Here is a 15904-nt window from a genome sequence, read left to right as displayed (position 1 = left end):
AGATATACAAGATTGTAAACCCGATGCATGCTCTAATGGCAATGGTGTTTGTATTGATGGACTCAACAGTTTCACATGTTCGTGTTTACCGGGATATACGGGGACGCTTTGTGATATCGGTAATGATTTAAACCTAATTTAAACAATTAATATATGAATTTATGATTAATTCATTTGTATGTTCTTTTTTATTGATTTTTGTGTTCATCATAATAGCATATATAACATTATCCTGTATTTTGGGACGCTAAAATGATTAGGACATCAACAAATAAGACAGACACAATATTTAAAAGTCAAACAATCTGCATCTTATTGAAAGGAGAGGAGGAGGGGTCGTATAATAGAAGGCATTACAAAGAATATAAACTACATGTATTCCTCTGGAAAATTGGATCTATTGCAATAACTATACATCAGACTGACAGGTGACTAACGTAGTTTTCACATTTTTTGTCATGTTATTTTTGCTAAGATATCGATGATTGTGTGGGAACACTGTGTTTGAACGGAGGCACTTGCATGGATGATGTCAACGGATTCTCTTGTAAATGTGCGCCCGGATATACAGGAAGAACCTGCATCATAGGTAGGTCCTGCCTAGGAAATATCTCAAATAACATGCAAGAAACATGCTTCTTGTTGAAAAGCGTTTTTTTAACATAAAAACAATACTATCAATACTGATGCTGTAACGCAAATGGGTCAAGTTACCATACGCACCTATGGTAATGTACATTTCTTCATTGTTTAAAATGTTTAATAATAATAATGATAATTTTGTTTTAAATATTGTAATTGTACTATGTATGATTTAATTGTGTATGATTAAGTAGCTTCCATGCTCCTTAAAGAGCACTTGACGGACTCGACAGTTTCACCTGTTCGTGTTTACCGGGATATACAGGGACGCTTTGTGACATCGGTAATGGTCTAAATCCAATTTCAACGATTAATATATGAATTTATGATTAATTCATTTGTATGTTCTTTTTTATTGATTTTTGTGTTCATCATAATAGCATATATAACATTATCCTGTATTTTGGGACGCTAAAATGATTAGGACATCAACAAATAAGACAGACACAATATTTAAAAGTCAAACAATCTGCATCTTATTGCAAGGAGAGGAGGAGGGGTCGTATAATAGAAGGCATTACAAAGAATATAAACTACATGTATTCCTCTGGGAAATTGGATCTATTGCAATTACTATACATCAGACTGACAGGTGACTAACGTAGTTTTCACATTTTTTGTCATGTTATTTTTGCTAAGATATCGATGATTGTGTGGGAACACTGTGTTTGAACGGAGGCACTTGCATGGATGATGTCAACGGATTCTCTTGTAAATGTGCGCCCGGATATACAGGAAGAACCTGCATCATAGGTAGGTCCTGCCTAGGAAATATCTCAAATAACATGCAAGAAACATGCTTCTTGTTGAAAAGGGTTTTTTTAACATAAAAACAATACTATCAATACTGATGCTGTAACGCAAATGGGTCAAGTTACCATACGCACCTATGGTAATGTACATTTCTTCATTGTTTAAAATGTTTAATAATAATAATGATAATTTTGTTTTAAATATTGTAATTGTACTATGTATGATTTAATTGTGTATGATTAAGTAGCTTCCATGCTCCTTAAAGAGCACTTGACGGACTCGACAGTTTCACCTGTTCGTGTTTACCGGGATATACAGGGACGCTTTGTGACATCGGTAATGGTCTAAATCCAATTTCAACGATTAATATATGAATTTATGATTAATTCATTTGTATGTTCTTTTTTATTAATTTTGTGTACATCATAATAACATATTTAACAATATCCTGTATTTTGGGATGCTAAAATGATTAGGACATCAACAAATAAGACAGACACAATATTTAAAAGTCAAACAATCTGCATCTTATTGCAAGGGGAGGGGGAGAGGTCGTATAATAAAAGGCATTACAAAGAATATAAACTATTCCTCTGGGAAATTGGAACTATTGCAATTACTATAAATTAGACTGACAGGTGACTAACGTAGTTTTCATATTTTTTTGTCATGTTATTTTTGCTAAGATATCGATGATTGTGTGGGAACACTGTGTTTGAACGGAGGTACTTGCATGGATGATGTCAACGGATTCTCTTGTAAATGTGCGCCCGGATATACAGGAAGAACCTGCAACATAGGTACGTCCTGCCTAGGAAATATCTCAAACAACATGCAAGAAACATGCTTCTTGTTGGAAAGGTTTTTTTGAACATAAAAACAATACTATCAATCCTTACAACATTACCCATTGCATTGGTACCTGATGCTTTAACGCAAATGGTTCATACGCACCTGTTGTACTGTACATTTCTTTGTTGTATAAAATGTTTCATAATAACAATGATAATAAACGATAATTATATAGCACCTTTCACTTTTCGGTCCCTATGAGTTTTGAAGAATAAGGAAGAGATATATTGAGTTAATAAAAAATCAATACCATTTAAATCAGGTAACCACTAAATTGACCTGTATGAACCAATTTGTTTGGTTAATATTGTAATTGTACTATGTATAATTTAATTGTGTATGATAAAGTAGCTTCCATGCTCCTTAAAGAGCACTTGATGGACTCACAATTTTCTACTGCTCGTGTTTACCGGGATATACAGGGACGCTTTGTGACATCGGTAATGGTCTAAACCCAATTTAAACGATTAATTTATGAATTTATGGTTAATTCATTTGTATGTTCTTTTTTAATTATCTTTTGTTCATCATAATAGCATATATAACATTATCTTGTATTTTGGGACGCTAAAATGATTAGGACATCAACAAATAAGACAGAAACAATGTTTAAAAGTCAAACAATCTGCATCTTATTGCAAGGGGAGGGGGAGGGGTCGTATAATAGAAGGCATTACAAAGAATATAAACTATTCCTCTGGGAAATTGGATCTATTGCAATTACTATACATTAGACTGACAGGTGACTAACGTAGTTTTCACATTTTTTTGTCATGTTATTTTTGTTAAGATATCGATGATTGTGTGGGAACACTGTGTTTGAACGGAGGTACTTGCATGGATGATGTCAATGGATTCTCTTGTAAATGTGCGCCCGGATATACAGGAAGAACCTGCATCATAGGTACGTCCTGCCTAGGAAATATCTCAAATAACATGCAAGAAACATGCTTCTTGTTGAAAAGGTTCTTTTGAACAAAAAACAATACTAGCAATACTGATACTATATGGGTCAAGTTATCATACGCACCTATGGTATTGTATATTTCTTCATTGTATAAAATGTTTCATAACAATAATGATAATTTGTTTTTAAATATTGTAATTGTACTATGTTTGATTTAGTTGTGTATGCTTAAATAGGTTCCATGCTCCTCAAAGAGCACTTGATGGACTCAACAGTTTCACCTGTTCGTGTTTACGAATTTCCCTGTTTTCTATTGTCTTCCCGAATTACCATTGTCTGAAAAAGGTTCGTACGGCGTTCGTAACAGTTAGTAATAGCATTTGTGACCTAGGCTTTATTTTATGTGCGCGGTCGACTTGTTGCAGCGACAGCCGCGGGTGAGGTCAGTCCAGTATATATTTCTCAACGGAGTGAAAGTCCGATCTCAGCATAATACACTTTACGTTGAATCTAGGACGAAAATAATATGTCGGACAAAGGAAATATCCGTTATTTCAATTGGAGATTAAGGTTATCAAGAGATCTCATATTAGCTATTGAGAAAAAAAATTAAGTAAATAAAAAAATTATATAACTAAAGCCTCGGTCACAAATGCCATTACGAACTGCTACGAACGCCGTACAAACGATTTTCAGACAATGTTCATTCGGGAAGACAATGGAAAAACAGGGAGATTCGTACGAAATTATCGTTCGTATGAACCTTTGTGACCGTAGTCTGTTGAAATGCACACATTTGTTCGCATTACTTTGCATAATCATTGAACGCAATCCCATATCACTTGTCCCATGGATTCACGATTGAAAACCATTACAAACATTAATCACATGATGGTATAAAATGACCAACTTTTGCTATACAGTACCGAAGTGTGACGTCATACAGGAATAGTCGTCAATGTTGCATGTTCCAAATAATTTTGTGTTAAACAATGGTATGGTGATCACACAAGCCCCAATCTTTGAATTCGCCCTGCTCCAGTCCGTTGCTTGGATGATTTCCCAGTGAACCTCATGCACAGGCTCTGACATTATCACTTTGGTACTCTATTGCAAAGCAATCTTAAAGTCTCACCTATAACTTCACATATAATTTCGTCTGTCATCCCTCTTGACTCCCAATACAAACAAATAACACAATAATACACTTTAGTTATTGTGGGATAGCCTGACAACGACTACCGGAAGCCGACCGTTTATTCAGTTTGCATGTTTAACAAACATTTCTTCTCGTTTCCTTCAGGAAACCGGACCGACCATGGTCCAGGATAAAAAAAATCAGGGGTAAAACTCAACAAAAATATAACAAAAATCTGGAAAACCTTAAGAAAACACAGTCATGTCGTAACATAACATAACACAACGCACTTTCATTGTAAATAAAAGTTGTCTCTTTGAAAGCTCAAGCTAGAATGATTCAATTACACACTAATTGATGCCACGCCCTGATCTCCTTGGCAGGAAGCTCGCAAACCTGTACGAGCTCCAAATTTATGAACCCTTAGAATTGAGATATGAGCAGGGGTGACACCAAAACACCATTAAACTCATCTGAGCTACTCTCACGACCCGGAATATACATAACAAAGTTACATCCGTAGCATATGTATCAAACTATTTATTTATATCTTTGGATTCCGTCGGTCATCTTGGATAAAACATAGACAATTACGTGCCTTTTTTAACCAAAGGCATAGAATTGTAGTAGCCTATTACCAGGGTAAAAGCCACACAAAAAAATGTAATGTTTATATAAACAGTGCTTCTATTTTTTTAATTGCAATAATTGATAAGTTCAAACTGGAAGGTAGAATTACAAGAATAAAATCAAACGCCAAATTGGGTAATATTCTCTTGTCATTCTTCACCTGAAATAGAGGTCAAATGTGGCTCACCTGAAACTGGTACGAACACGGAGTCTGTTTCAATCACTGAAGGATACCCTGGGGAACCATACAATTACACCTGCAGTCATGGCTTCAAAGTAGACCCTAATAACCTGACGGTAGTTTGTCAACTGAACACCAAGGGAACTATTGCTAGCTGGTCTCTAATACCACCTACTTGTTCAGGTACGTAATATCCATGCCTTTTCTCTTACCCAATCTTTTGGATGGTAAGATTGAATTATGGCAATTACTCTTTCCATATGGAATATAATATGATTAAATGGTGATACCCTTGCCAATGCCCAAGCATTATACCACCACCCATATATACTGAACGCTGAGTGAACTGTTGCTAGCTGGTCTCCATTACCACGTTCTTTCTCAATTTAACATTGTGAATAATGACAAATCATGCCTTTTCTCCTTTAAACAAATCTAAAAGACTAAAATAATAGAATTCTATGCAAAACGGAACGTAATTTTATACACAAATTTTTAAAACTTTTAGAACTGAGATATGAGCAGGGATGACACCAGAACACCATTAAACTCAGCTGAGCTAATCTGCCGACCCCTAATATACATAGCAAAGTTACATCCGTAGCATATGTATTAAATTTTTAATTTATATCTTCGGATCCCGTCGGCCATCTTGCATAAACCATAGACAATTACGTGTTTTTTTAACCAAAGGTAAAGCAATTTAGTTGCCTATTACCAAAATGAAAAGTAACTCTAAAATACCAGTGTTTCAATTTTCTAACTCGCGATAATTGATAATGAATATAAACCGCAAGGTAGAATTACAAGAATAAAATCAAACAACAAATTAAGTAATATTCTCTTTTCTTTCTTCACCTGAAACCAAAATGAAAAATAACTTTGAAATACCAGTGTTTCTATTTTTAACTCGCGATAATTGATAATAAATACAAAATGCAAGGTAGAATTACGAGAATTAAATCAAACAACAAAGTTATATTCTCTTTTCATTCTTCACCTGAAACAGAGGTCAAATGTGGCTCACCTGGAAATGGTACGAACACGGAGTCTGTTTCAATCACTGAAGGATACCCTGGGAAACCATACAATTACACCTGCAGTCATGGCTTCATAGTGGACCCTAATAACCTGACTATAGTTTGTCAACTGAACAACAAGGGAACTATTGCTAGCTGGTCTCTAATACCACCTACTTGTTCAGGTACGTAATATCCATGCCTTTTCTCTTACCCAATCCTTTGGATGGTAAGATTGAATTATGGCAATAACTCTTTCCAAATGGAATATAATATGATTAAATGGTGATACCCTTGCCAATGCCCAAGCATTATACCACCACCCATATATACTGAACGCTGATTGAACTGTTGCTAGCTGGTCTCCATTACCACGTTCTTTCTCAATTTAACATTGTGAATAATGACAAATCATGCCTTTTCTCCTTTAAACAAATCTAAAAGACTAAAATAATACAATTCTATGCAAAACGGAACGTAATTTCATGCACAAATTTACGATCCTTTAGAATTGAGATATGAGGAGGGATGACACTAAAACACCATTAAACGCAGCTGAGCTAATATGCCGACCCCTAATATACACAGCAAAGTTACATCCGTAGCATATGTATCAAACTATATCTTCGGATCCCGTCGGCCATCTTGCATAAAACATAGACAATTACGTGTTTTTTTAACCAAAGGTAAAGCATTTTAGTTGCCTATTACCAGGGTAAAAGGCAACCAAAATGAAAAGTAACTTTGAAATACCAGTGTTTCTATTTTTTAACTCGCGATAATTGATAATGAATATAAACCGCAAGGTAGAATTACAAGAATAAAAATAATACAACAAAATTTGTCCTATATAAAATATGACTTTATTTAATAAAGTAATATTCTCTTTTCATTCTTCGCGTAAATCAGAGGTCAAATGCGGCTTGCCTGGAAATGGTACAAACACAAAGTCTGTTTCAATCACTGAAGGAAAGCCTGGGGAAGCATACAATTACACCTGCAGTCATGGCTTCACAGTAGACCCTAATAACCTGACGGTAGTTTGTCAACTGAACACCAAGGGAACTATTGCTAGCTGGTCTCTAATACCACCTACTTGCTCAGGTATGTAATATCCATGCCTTTTCTCTTACCCAATCTTTTGAATGGTAGAATTGTTTTCACGAAGTGACGGTAGTGAGGAAAATCGTCACGCAAAGTGAATGCAATTTTTTTTCACTACCGTCACTTCGTGAAAACAGCGACGAATTATGGAAATAACTCTTTCCATATGAGATATAATATGATTACATGGTGATACCCTTGCCATCTAATTGCTCGGGTATGTTGTACCTATGCCTTATGGATGGTATAAATGAATCATGAAAATTACTCAACCTATATAAAAGATTATAATTTCATGGTGATTCCCTTGTCAATGCCCCAGCATTATACCACGCCCCCTCAAATTGCTAAGAAAGAAGTCCCGCCCAAAAGAAAATCTTCAAAAACGTAATGTAACGAACAAAATAATTGCCCTCAGAATAAAGCAGTGAGCAGGGATGACACAGAAACAAAATTTCTCAACCCCGAATATTATATAGCGTAGTTGCATCCGGAGCATAAATGATTTATTTATATCTTTGGGTCCTTTCGGCCATATTGGATAATAAGGAGAACAAAACGTGTTTTTTTACAGAAGGAATATGATGTTTACTAAGCTGTGTGCCATTGAAAATGCTTTTAAAAATTTGTTGATAAACCGGTGTTTCTATTTTTGAGGTCGATAATTGAAGTATCAACCCCAGCCCACCCATCCTCTCTCTCTCTCTCTCTCTCTCTCTCTCTCTCTCCCTCTCCCCTCTCTCTCTCTCTCTTCTCCCTCCTAGATCTCTCCCTTCCTGCTCCATTCTTTCATAACACTTTATTTCTCTCTTTCTCTCTTTTGTACTACTACTAGTATGGCCAGGAGGGATGCCTCCCTGCTTGGTCTCCTACAGGTGGTTGTCTGCACCAAATCAGCTCTCAATTAACATAAGAAAATGGGGACCATGGGGGACCAACGCATAACTTTACTATCTATTTATGTAGACCCTGATCAAATTACATGTTGTTAAGTTATGTAACGTATATTCTTACAAAGAGAGATTATAATGATAATAGTACTACCTTATTTCATTACACTCGAATTCCAAATAATAGTCCAAAGTGTCATGGGCATCCAAAATGTGATGGGTTTGACAGACGGGATGCGAACATTCTGAAGGCTTTATGAAAAAATTACACTTTAAGAAAACTATATACGGAAAACGCATCCTTCAGACGATTAACGCATTGGGCAGGCAACAAAGGCGACATACAACCAACACCAGGCTTATATCATGCTTCTATGATACAGACTATTTCCGTTTTCACTATTTACGTTTGAATTGTGAGATGCCTGAATGTGGGACGTCGCTCGTATTGCTTGATGTGACGCCATTGATGTTATGTTTTATAATTTGTGTAATATTATGAACATTGTTTGTAATACACGTGTACCAGTGAGCAACGAATTTACATTTCTATTGATAATAAATCAATTCAATTCATTACAAACGCGCTTAGTGTTGGAAAGTAACTCATTAAAACATGGAATGCTTTCACGATAATAATATTAGTACACATAAGCATAATATGGTCATGATCATACATAGTTCTAATTGCCTGTCAATGGAACGCGTGTTTTGATACATTATATCATGTATACCGTTATTAGTTTGTGATCTTTCTGAGTTGTGTTTCCACACCCAAGAAAGATCTCATAAACGTTAACAAACCTCATCTTACTTTCACCCATTTATTTTAGAACCGACTGCAAAGATCTTTGTGACCGATGAAGGCAGCCAGAACAAGATTTTTGTTGCAGATCTACAAGATGACTTAAACTTTACTGACATTCCATCCACTAAAGAACCACGTTATATTACCTATGACTCCGTGGAAAAGAAGATCCACTGGACTGACAAGGAAACAAAACGAGTCTATCGTGCTGATGTGGATGGTGGAAACAGGGAGAATGTCACTTTTGAAAGCAGTGATGGTATGATGTATTCACGTAGTCGTTTATGAATCTTTATACATTTGTGTTTGCATTTCGCGAGGAATGATGTGGATCAGAATGTGATATTGTTTGTATTTACAATCTAAACATAATTGTACTCATCTGGCTAAGTTATTCTTATTACACAAATCATGTGGTAAATAGAGCCTATGGTATGGCAGAAGTATGTACACATGTTTATATACCATCAAGTTAAGGGTTGTTTACATCTTGATTGAATAGAATCTAAACAAATATTGCTTGAAGACCTCCTTGTTATTATACGATAAATATTGATTTCCCTATTTCTATTAATTCCTTATTACATTTGTAAGAGGTTCCAACTCTCTTGTTCCAAGAAAGTTCTTATTTTGTTTAATTAAATCACAGAACTAAGAGGAATTGCTATTGCCGAGACATCTCGCACTCTCTACATCGCAAATAAAAGTCCGAGGAAAATAACATCAGTATCGATTGCAAAAGGGACCTCGTTTCCTAGGTCCGAGAAGGACTTTGTAACCGGGATAACTGAAGATCTGTATTCCTTAGAAGTGGATGAAGAGGAAGGGTGAGTCTGGCGTGGTATCCATGTTGTCCATTTTTGTTTTCATAATAGATGTACATCATCTAGGCGGATCCAGGATTTATTACGGGGGGAGGCCCAAATTTGAAATAAATATGAAATTTAGTGTGCTGAAATTTGAAAATCGTGCAGTCCGATATTTCGCGCTCGGCAGTAGGGGTGGGGGGGGGGGGTGGGGGTGGTAGTCAGCACTAGTTTTTTTTTTTTTTTTTTTTTTTCCACGGAAATTTGAAAATCACGCCGACCGATATTTTTATTAACCCCCCCCCCCCCCGCCCCCTTTGAGCAAAAAAAGAAAAGTACATTTCTGGCCCCATTTTTTTTTTGCCAGAAGGGGAGGGGGGGGGGACCAAAAAAAAAATTGTCCGCTTACCCCCCCCCCCCCCCCCCCCCCCCCCCCCCCCCCCCCTACTGAGCGTCTTTTTGGCCGACGCGATTTCCACATTTTCGGGAGCAAAATAATAAAGCTGAGTCGTTGCGAAATTTTGGGCCCGATTTTAAAACCCCCTCCTTGAGAAAATCCTGCGTACGCCACTGTATATATCTATAACCTATGATATAAAACAGCAGGTCGTAAACAAAAATAATGCACTCATAATGGGGAGGGGAGGGGGTATAAAACTGAATCTTTTCCGACAAATCTTCGTAGGAGTCCCTATTGCGAACAAAACAAAACATTTGGTTCACACCAAATTAATTTAAAACAAAAGATATTGAATATAACCTTTCATATATAGCCGATTACCTTTAATGGTTAGCCCTGTACACTGTTGGTCATTAAAAGTTGAAATCATTTTATTTGTGGAATGGTTTTGACAATAATTTATTCCTAATGGATCTAGATAATAGGTTACATTCTCAGATTTGTATTAAATAATAATTTGTGAGTATTTGTTTTACGTGATTGCTAAATCATGTGTGTGAATCTATACTTTAATATCAAAAACGTGTCGATTAGATATATTAGTGCCCTTTGTGAGGTATTGATCCTTATCACGGTCGGTTATGACTTAAGAACGTAGGTTCCCTAGTTGATAAGCAAAGTAGAACACACATTCTTTAGCAGTCACGCAAAACAAACACTCGCAAATTATTATTCAATAACATCTGAGAAAGTATCATTACTACAGTATTATCTAGATCTATTAGCATAAATCATTGTCAAAATCATTCCATAAATTGTTCCACCATTTTTACCAACAGTGATGTTGACGAAATTATATAATTATGATACTTTGATTTATTTATTTTTAGTATTGTTATTGATCATCACGACCCGCTTGATTTTCAGATTCCTGTATTGGTCAATGCAGACCAAAATACGGCGCAAACCATTCAACGGATCTGGACAGACGGAGACTATATACTCTAACAAATGGCTAGCCAAAATCACCGGATTGAGCATTGATCTCAGCCGTACGTACTTCATATTTAAAAGGGTTTTTATAGTAGAATGACATGTCATTGCAGATAATTGAATGGAAATTTAACAAGACAGTTTAGCTATGTGGCTCCTCTCCACCCAGGTGTTAATGGGTACCTGGTATGATGCAAACGTCATTGTAGTTAAATTAGCATGTAGGCGACTATTTTTCCTCATGGAGTGGAAAATATGCCCTGTACTGTGCAGAAAGGTGATACATATTCAATAACTGCGGTAATAATACTAATGTAAGCGTGTTGCTAAAACGTTTCATAAGAAACAGGTATTTGCATTATTATGTATTTTGTATATATACGCTGAATTATCATGGATTTCTTAGAGATTTCATTAATAGGTAACGAAAACTAAAACGATTCTCAAATAGACAAAGACATGAATTTGATGAGAGAATGCAATTAAAAATGGAGAAACCAAGAGTTGTTTTGATGGGATAGGCATCAACTTTTTATAATGTTGAACACAATTCATCGGTACGGTTTTAAAATCAAAAGGATCAAAAAGCGTTAAAATCAACGTTTTGAGTAGTCACGGGGAGACAATGTTGGCAGTGGCAGATTTAAACATCTACATATTAAGAAATATACATGTTTCCATGTCCTTCTTAACGTTGATTTAACGGTACAATTGTATGCCATGGGTTATAAAAAGGAGAAAACTATCAATTGTATGAAGAATGAGTTCCAAATTAACTGGAATGACCATTGTATATTACACCACGTATATCACACACATGCAGTATCTTTAAGTCGTACACAATCTTGTCTTGTATTCTCATACTTTGATTTTAAATCCATATTGGTTGTTGTGTGGGCTTTTAACACGATTCAAAACCATATATTGGTTCATAAGCTGAAACAAATGAACATACAGGGCTCCCACTTAGCCGAGTTACAGCCTCGAGTTGTGGCGAGCTGGCGCGAGCTTGAACTCGCGTGAACTCACTTGAAATTTACTAATTTGTAAAATATTTGCATGAATTATCATACGACATATTATCGAGTTTCCTACGATGGATGTATGAGTGAACCTAGCGCATTACGAGTCACGCGAGCTCGGTTTTGAGTTGCGATGACTTGTGTACGACTTGTACCGATCTACCAACGAGTTATCAAGATCTTCTAACGAGTGATACAAGTTTTCTACGAGCCATATGCGATTAAGGGGCGGGAAATGCATCATTTTGGCCAGGGGCGGCCAAGCGACTTCCAAAGTTGGAGGGAGGAGGGGGCACCAAGAACAAAAGGGCACCTTCAAAAGGAAATCTCAAAGCGAAAATATGCAATGTTTTAGACATTGGTATATACCCTTACATTGTGATTACAATATCAGGGACGATTTCAATATTGATTTCACTTTGTACACAGTACAAGATTTTGCTTTAATAAGCATCGTACTTTCCAGTTGAGTGTGATAGTGATTTTTTTGAGATTTGTGAGCGAGTGAGCGCTAGGAGGCGGTGTTGAAGTCGCTCGAAAATAGGGGTGCGTTTAATGATGCGAGGAAAAGAGGACACTTATCAGAAAAGAAAAGGAGCTCGTTTCAAAGTACAGAGAGTAATTATCAGAGGTGAAAATGGTGCACTTCTTACCTTCTAAAAGACTCACCAGGGATGAAAAAAGGCACTTATGAAAATAGGAAATGGGCATTTATAAGAGGTGAAAAGGGGCTTTTATAATAATATCAGAAAGGGAAAATGGAACATGTGAAAACAAAAGGTGTGCATTTCCAAGTTAAAAAGGGGGTAGGTCTTAACAAGGGAAGAGGCACTTCTTACAAAGGAAAAGGGGCACTTCTCAAAATAAAAGAGGCACATCTCAGATTTGAATAAGGCAAATTATCAGAGGTGAATGGGGCACTTTTTAAAAGTGAAAAGGGGCACTTGTCAAAAAAGGGCACTTATAAGAGGTGAAAAGGGGTAGGGACACTTTTACAAATTAATATGGCCCCCTGGCCGAAGATAAATGGACACTTTCCTATGTAAAAAGGGGGAAATTTGAGTACTTGAAAAAGTAGGGGCACTGTGCCCCCTGCCCCCCTCCCTGCTCCCCTCCGCCCTCCGGATAGGTTTGTCTCTGATATTGGCGCTCTCCAAAATAAGGGTAAGAATTTTTTTTTTTTGCTCTCTGAATTTGACAATTTGACCGATCGACATTCCGTTGGGGGGGGGGGGGTAAGGTCACCTTTTTTAGGTCATCTGTTAGCATCATTATTATTATTATTATTTTTAATTAAAAATAATATATATGTATATATAAATCAAAAGGGGGGGGGGGTTCATCCGAGTTACAAGAACAGTTATTCGCAAGTTATTGCGAGTGCCTCTTTGAAACAACTCATGACAACTCGCCAGTAGCGTACGAAGGGTTTTTTAATGGGGGGGGGGGGGGGTTAACATTTTTTAATCTGGCCGAAAATTTGGCAACGACTCAGCCGGCCGCTGAATAAGCGCGGGGGGGGGGGGAGATTATAGATTAACATCATTTACATATATATATATATATATAAGCGTGAAGAAAATGGTCTAGAAACGTGAGACGTAGCTGTACTTTACAATTTTATTACGAGCTTTCGGCTTGTGAGGCCTTCTTCATACATGTATATATATTTGTTCATACCATGTATTTGTTTTTGTATGTGTTTGCACTTCAGAACCTGAAGAAGACCACACAAGCAGAAAGCTCGTAATACAATTGTAAAGTACAGCTACGTCTCACATTCCTAGACCATTTTCTTCACGCCTCTACATATTCTGGAACACTCGTTGTCATGTTAGAGTTGAGAATTCTCGTACTGATATATATATATATATATATATATATATATATGTATATATACATACAAATAGGTTAGAAGGCGAGAAATCCAAATAAGACCTAAATTAGAAAAAGAATATGAGCAGAAAAAATATACCCCCAAAATAAAAGAAAAACAAATGAGTTGTCTTTGTTTGCTATTAAAAGTCAAACATGATATTACAAATATTATAAACTGCTTATGAAAGTATATATAGTAAGTTGGTTTATATTAAGTTTCTACTGGAAATTAATTCCATAGTTTTGCACCATGATATCTTAAACTTTTCTTTTTGAAGCACGTTTTAATTCTTGGTAAAGTAAATATACGAGGAGCATTTTTTAAGCTATAGGAAGTGTATCTAAAATTAAATTTACTTAAAGGATAATCCGGGGTTGATTGGTCTGCAATTGTGAAATGTGAGCAAAACAAATTTCCAATATTGGACAATAAATTGAAATTAAATATGTTGATTTTTTTAAAAGTTACTACACTACCTGAAGTATTTATGCTCAACTATTCTTTGTGTATACTTTTCCTTCACACAAACCGCCTGTTTCCCTTTTGTTGTCTACTTGATTATGTTTTGTACCTACCTACATGTACATATATTTAATTTATTCCTGAAGACTAGCCCTTGATAGGTCAATGGCCTCTGTTGGCTCCACCGCAGTCTCAAGTACTATTTCTATGTGCTCTAAATTTCTTTAAATATTGTTATGCTATTTTCTTGTTTTGTTTTGTTGGTTCAAACTGTTTATGTAAAATGTTATATGTTTTTATGAGAAGTGGAAAAGAAATGAAATGAAACAAATTGAAATGAAAATTTAATTTAATTTCATTGTATTTAATCAAATATTAAATTCATCAGATTAATTACTTGTCTTATTTCCTTGTAATATTTGCGAATTCTCTTTGTTTTGGCAGGAGATCCACCACTCATATTCGCATGTGACTATGAGAAAACACGAACTTTCTACAAGGCCGCAAATACCAAAAATACCGAAAATGAGCTCGCATACCTCATGGATGACCCTGACATCAGCGGCAGTGAAGAAGAGCAAGAACTATTGCGAGATATCAGCTACTTCAATGGCTCCCTCTACTGGACGAAGGACGGTAGTCACAAAGGCATCGCTGTATTGACTAATTACGATTCGGTCAGCGTATCGTTCCAAGTGAAAGAAGCCGATGTGATTAGCAAACCCTTTCAATTGCTCATCATTGATGTAAATTTGATGTAAATCCAGGGACGGATCCACGTAGCGATTATTCCGGCCCTCCCCCCCCCCCTCTCCCTCCCCCTCTCCCTTATTCGCCGGCCGGCTGATTCGGCACTAAATGTTGTATTAAGATTTGGCTACCCCCCCCCCCCTTGACACCGTCTGGATCCTCTGCAGGCACGGGTCCACGGGGGGGGGGGGGGGCTGACGGGTCAACAACAACAATTTTTTTTTTTTAATTCTCACGAATTAGGTGACTGAGTCGGCGCAAAATATTTCCTGAAAAATTGGACCAAAAAAAAAAAATACCTCCTACCCCCCCCCCCCCCGCTTATTCACCGGTGGCTGAGTCGCAACTAATATTTTCTCACGGATTGGGCCCCCCCCCCCTCTTCCCGCCTGCTGGATCCGCCACTGTGTAAATCCATGATCAATATTTGACAGAAACTTAAGAGCCCGGGCGTATTGTTTATTTGATTTAACGTTGTAAACATTGTAATATCAGATATAACTGGTAAACCACAGCAAAAAAAAAAAACACCCAAAAACAGCCGGGTTTTGGGGTATTTTGGTATATTCTTTTTTTGTTTTTGGTTCCTTTATTGTAAATGAATGGCAACAAAGGTCATTGTCATTCACTAAACACAGTGTGCGTACAAATTAAAAACATATTAGCTT

The 15904-nt window shown here is 36.5% G+C and overlaps 1 protein-coding gene across 1 annotated transcript; it reads left to right on the top strand.

Annotated features, from left to right (window-relative positions):
* The first annotated feature begins 700 nt into the window (after positions 1-700).
* On the top strand, positions 701-15266 carry LOC105439392 (low-density lipoprotein receptor 2-like). The gene is made up of 11 exons (XM_030983610.1): positions 701-728; positions 1282-1395; positions 2082-2195; positions 3038-3151; positions 5092-5286; positions 6113-6307; positions 7032-7226; positions 8950-9183; positions 9574-9751; positions 11058-11182; positions 14931-15266. Exons 1-11 carry the CDS (start codon positions 701-703, stop codon positions 15245-15247), a joined length of 1809 nt encoding a protein of 602 aa, XP_030839470.1. The 3' UTR covers positions 15248-15266.
* Positions 15267-15904: the final 638 nt, after the last annotated feature.

Source organism: Strongylocentrotus purpuratus, unplaced genomic scaffold (assembly GCF_000002235.5).
Source record: "Strongylocentrotus purpuratus isolate Spur 01 unplaced genomic scaffold, Spur_5.0 spur5_scaffold_13, whole genome shotgun sequence".
Lineage (NCBI taxonomy): Eukaryota > Metazoa > Echinodermata > Echinoidea > Camarodonta > Strongylocentrotidae > Strongylocentrotus > Strongylocentrotus purpuratus.
The sequence above is the reverse complement of the archived record's forward strand: the minus strand, read 5'-3'. Positions and strand labels throughout refer to the sequence as shown.

Bases quoted from the DNA above. Each gene is read 5' to 3' on its own strand.
- LOC105439392 (XM_030983610.1), top strand. From the start codon at position 701: ATGGGTCAAGTTACCATACGCACCTATG. The intron at 6,308-7,031 runs GTACGTAATATC...CGCGTAAATCAG, and splicing joins AATACCACCTACTTGTTCAG to AGGTCAAATGCGGCTTGCCT. The intron at 9,752-11,057 runs GTGAGTCTGGCG...CTTGATTTTCAG, and splicing joins GAAGTGGATGAAGAGGAAGG to ATTCCTGTATTGGTCAATGC.